The sequence below is a fragment of the Ascidia mentula genome, chromosome 6, assembly GCF_947561715.1.
Source record: "Ascidia mentula chromosome 6, kaAscMent1.1, whole genome shotgun sequence".
Lineage (NCBI taxonomy): Eukaryota > Metazoa > Chordata > Ascidiacea > Phlebobranchia > Ascidiidae > Ascidia > Ascidia mentula.
The window spans coordinates 18,375,487-18,380,145 of record NC_138571.1 but is presented as its reverse complement, the minus strand read 5'-3'; the positions used below and the strand labels follow the sequence as shown (position 1 = coordinate 18,380,145).

The 4,659-nt window shown below is 39.2% G+C and overlaps 1 protein-coding gene across 1 annotated transcript; it reads left to right on the top strand.

The window, feature by feature from the left end:
• Positions 1-264: 264 nt before the first annotated feature.
• On the top strand, positions 265-3,735 carry LOC145905718 (uncharacterized). The gene is made up of 10 exons (XM_082992987.1): positions 265-340; positions 418-604; positions 857-1,037; positions 1,160-1,333; positions 1,462-1,622; positions 1,812-2,022; positions 2,160-2,281; positions 2,422-2,626; positions 2,793-3,416; positions 3,592-3,735. Exons 1-10 carry the CDS (start codon positions 305-307, stop codon positions 3,647-3,649), a joined length of 1,959 nt encoding a protein of 652 aa, XP_082849113.1. The 5' UTR covers positions 265-304; the 3' UTR covers positions 3,650-3,735.
• Positions 3,736-4,659: the final 924 nt, after the last annotated feature.

The window sequence follows — 4,659 nt, the reverse complement described above, 5'->3', positions numbered from 1 at the left end:
CACACCTGAATCAGCATGTAGTTGCGTAACTGCTTGTCGAAACCATCGTTGCGGCGTCAAGAGAATTTGTAGTGGCAACGCCTCTGCATCCGGCGAATTTGATTGGCACAAACGCGACACGTGATGTCATGTTCTGTCTCGTGAACTGCACTTGGTCGTTTTCAACAGTTCGATATGTTGTTTTTGCCCCAAGTTCTAATGCGCAAAACACCACTCGAATGGATATAAATACGGGTCGTGTTGAGCTGGAAAATCAGTCAACTTTCGACTTACCAAGGAAGAAATTCATTGGAAAGAGACAAAGATGAAATTGTTGCTCGTTTTTCTAGCGTGCATTGCCGTGAGTTTCCAAGCAATTCAACCTGAAATGAAGGTAAGTCGATATACAAGGTAACTAACTTGATTTCTTTATTGCAGGCAACCAACGCTGCGTACTGCAGCTATTCCTACCAGTACTTCTACAGGCACAAGTTCTACGTCTACCCGGCTAAGAGCTACTACTGCTACAATGTTTACTTCAACAACGCCTGGTGCAGCACCAAGTACTATACCCCAATCCTCAAAACTTACCCGGGAGCGGATTGCAGCAGTGACACATGGACAGGTAAATAATTTATTCTTATGCTACCAGACATGTTGTCAATACTAAATGCAAGATTCTTGCAAAGTAAGAGTTCATCCTGTTGAAGGCTGCTGCAAAGCAACCGAAACGTCAATATCTATAAATTTTATTTCCGTAAAAGCTAATTTTGCATTAATGGACGGCAAATGTCCTATAATCGGCAAAGACGTAAACAGTCACTGTAGTCATTTAACAGAGATTTTACATGCGAATAAAACAATTGCCATGTTTCAGAAACTCCTGTTGCTGAAATCAAAACTGAAATTACCAACTTGCTGGCCGAAGCCCTCTTGAAGATCACCGAAGAAATCCTTAGCAGAAGAGACCAGTGGATAATTGTTCTTGATGCTTGTCATGCTGAATACAAGCTGAGCTACAGCAACTATATGACCAGATACTACGAGTATCTTATCAGGTAACGTACATTTCTTCTCAATCGACGTTCTTACTTTCTCTACCACACATAAATTGCTCAAAACGATATTTTGAATTTGGTCCGCAGAACTAGTAAGCCGTTTGTAATGAAATTTGGTTTAGTTCCACAACTGACGAAGCGGAAAAGGGGAGACTTCGCACCGAAAGAGATCAGAAGATTGCCGAGTACTGCACCTGCCTCGACGATCGTAGAGCAGACATCTTTGATAAATACAACGAAGCGATTGCTGCGAAGATCAAGGTTATAACCGATTATCACACTTGCCTCTGCGACAGGTTAGATTAATGCAATTATCTGTCAGGTTAATGCAAAGCAATAAAATTGTCGAATTAACTATTTGTGTGATTGATGCCGTGCCATCAATAATTGAAATATCTGACATTTTTCATGACTCTCTTTTTAGTTTCGAAAAGTGTTTGACGACTAGACTGGACAAAATTGCTGAATTTGAGGAAGATCTTGGAAAACGAGTTAACAAATACCTTGATGATTATTGGGAATATCTTGTTTCGGTCGTGAAGTGCCGCTCCAGTCAATACAGACAGGCTCTCGAATGCATTCACGGTGTGTTTAATCAAAGAAAAACTTTAAGAATATTGAATAAGCATCTTGGCACCGTTGATCAAGTATTTGAATTTCCTTGCCGAACATTCAAGTGTATATTTAACATAGACACGTCTAAGACATTGCCCATATACCTACATGTTCTTTTAAATCGCCTTAATCATGCTAAATGTTTCGAAATGTGTCCAGGCAAAGTTTGGCATGTTGACAAGATCGATGAGTTGATTGCCGAATTTGAAGCTGCCCAATGCATACTATACAAAGCAGGCGAATGGCTTGCATATTTCGTGAAACTTGACGAATACAAGGTTAGAATGATAAAGTTTTACCGCTGCAACTACATTTGCTCCTTCGACACCTGTGCTCTACGTTTCTACAAACGCAGATACTACCGCTCATGGTGAGTTCAAATAGAGGAAATTGACTTGTACAGGTTTAAAGCCATGCCACGGTCGATTGTTTGCAGTTTCCTATCGTTTCGAATGCTCTAGTTTGAAAATAACAATTTACTTTGACATATTGCGAATTGGTTTGTAGCCAATCTCTCGGAAACTGGTACTGCTACAGCAGAATTACATTCAAGACCAGAAAAGGTCTTGCTCCATTCAGATACTGTTGGACTAAGACCAAGTACAGGTGCCTCACAAAATGCGATTTAAGTAAGTCACATTTGGAATTTTTATTGTCAATATTGACCGAAAAATAGTGAAAATCGCTGACGGTTACGCCTCAACATGTAATATGGCGGTCTGTTAACCTTTTTAACACATGAGATAGAACGGTTACATTATGGTTGCAGCCACCCTTCACAAGCCAGCCGAAGAATACAAGACCGAATTCGAGGCCCTTATTGAGAAGCACATTACCAGTCTTAACGATTGCTTTGTCACTTGGAAAGAGAAATGGACCAATTACCACCTGGAATATTGCGACATCTACGATGGAATCATCAAGAAGAGACACGATTGGCTTATTGAAAACCGCAGGGCTCATTTCGTTTGCCTGTACGTAGAAATATGTAACAGTGTAAATTTGTTGCCTAATATACATGTTATTTTCTACAAGATAAAGCTGAAAAACTGGCGATGATTTCTGTTGTTGGTAGATTATGTGCTGATGTAATCCAATCTTCTCTTTTTAGGATAATATCTTGTGATTATTTCTGTGCAGGAACAACAGCGTAGTTTTGACCCCAGAACAGGAAGCCGAGATCGCCGAATTGACCGAGGAATGCAACACAAAGCGCGCGGAAGCTGTGGCCGAATACAAGCAGAAACTCCTCGATTCACTTTTGAAATGCATTGCAGAATTCGAAGCTAGCATCACTAAATACAGGGAAGCGGCGACCAAACTTATCACCGACATCATCGGCTGTTACAGTGAGTGTCTCGCCACCCGTTTGACCAAGATCGGTGAATACAGAACGTGCCTGGAAGAGAGTCGCGACAAACAGAGAACTGCCTTAATCAATCATATGACTGACGCCAAGGCTGCTCACTTTGAGTGCTACATCGATCTTCACAAGTTCTACATCGGGGATCCACTTTCCGAAGTCGCAACTTACATAGCTGATGAATACGGATACGAACTAATGTACTACTGTGACGATATCATGGAAGAATTCGATACCTGTTGGGCAACCCAGCTTGAAGAGTTGGTCCATCACTATTCTTGCAACTACAGGTGTCGCATTGGCTGCTTCAGATTGCCAACTTACTGCTGGGGTTCATACTACAGTTGGAGGGTGTGCTATCCAACCGCCAAATACTACACTTACTGCTACAGGCGTTACACGTAAGCAACGTTTGTTTGTATTTTTGTAAAAATATAGGTAGGCTATTCAAAAATCCCCGACTATATTACAATTAAATGACATATTTGTTTTTAAATTTAATCAAATCATATCAAGATCAGCACTAACAAAACGTGACTAATAAACCATTTTTGCTAATACCTTTACATCTTACAGAACCTACCGTCGCTACCGCATCTGCTACCGCAGAGGCTCCTACAGATATGTCTGTTAGAAGTGTACGCCGTCAAGGCAACGTAGTATGTGGATCACTTTGCAACATTTTAGATGTTCAAGTGAAATAAAATATTCCACAACCTATTTTTTGTCGATTTTTTAGAGTTGGTTTTAGTTTGTGAGGTATTTATTTTGAAGAAAGATATATGTTCCCATTGGCACAAAGTCTTGGTGTAGTTTCAAGACTGAAAAGTTAAAAAAAATGAAAGCTGGGTGTTGCGATTTTGTGTAAACGACAGTTCGTTATATATACACCTCTGAGCTCAAAACTATTTTCAAACTAACAGATTTCAAGCAATCAGAGCATTCGAATTTTGTTTGTCCTTGCAAACAAGATCTCAAAAACAACAAACACTTTTATTCAGAATGATAATTTGACAGAAAATAATAATTCCCAAATCGTTGTCAAAAGGCTTTTGAAAGAAGCTTAGATTTGTTGTAGTTGATTGAACGAGCAAGACACTCGACAGGCGGTATAGATGGCTCATGTTCGGATGTAAATATGAAATGACTTTGGTTATTATAGAAATTTAACTTTCTTTTCAAATATTGATGAAACAAACAACTTGTTGGGTGCAAAATATTTGGAGTTGATAACTTTAAAAATAAAAGCCAAAGCTAAAATGCTGTTGATCATTAGTAAACGTTTACTGATGATGAACCCAGTTAGTGTTCGAAACGTTTACTAATGATTAACAGCATTTTAGCTTTGGCTTTCATTTTCAAAGTAAACAACTTGTTTTTGTACAGAAAGAATTGTTTGGTGCGTTGATGTAAGAATACAAACCGTGAGATATAATATCACTGAGTTCAACAAGTATTTGCACACCCTTTCGAAGATAAATGAACATTAAAGTGCATATGACACGGTCATGGTACTTTGCGTAAAACTAAATGTACATCTACAACAAACATATATCCAAAGTTTTTCGGTTCTACGTCAACTAAAAAATGTAGAAAACTGCACGAAAAGTAGCGGCGACCAAAAATCGTAAACCTTTGGCGCTG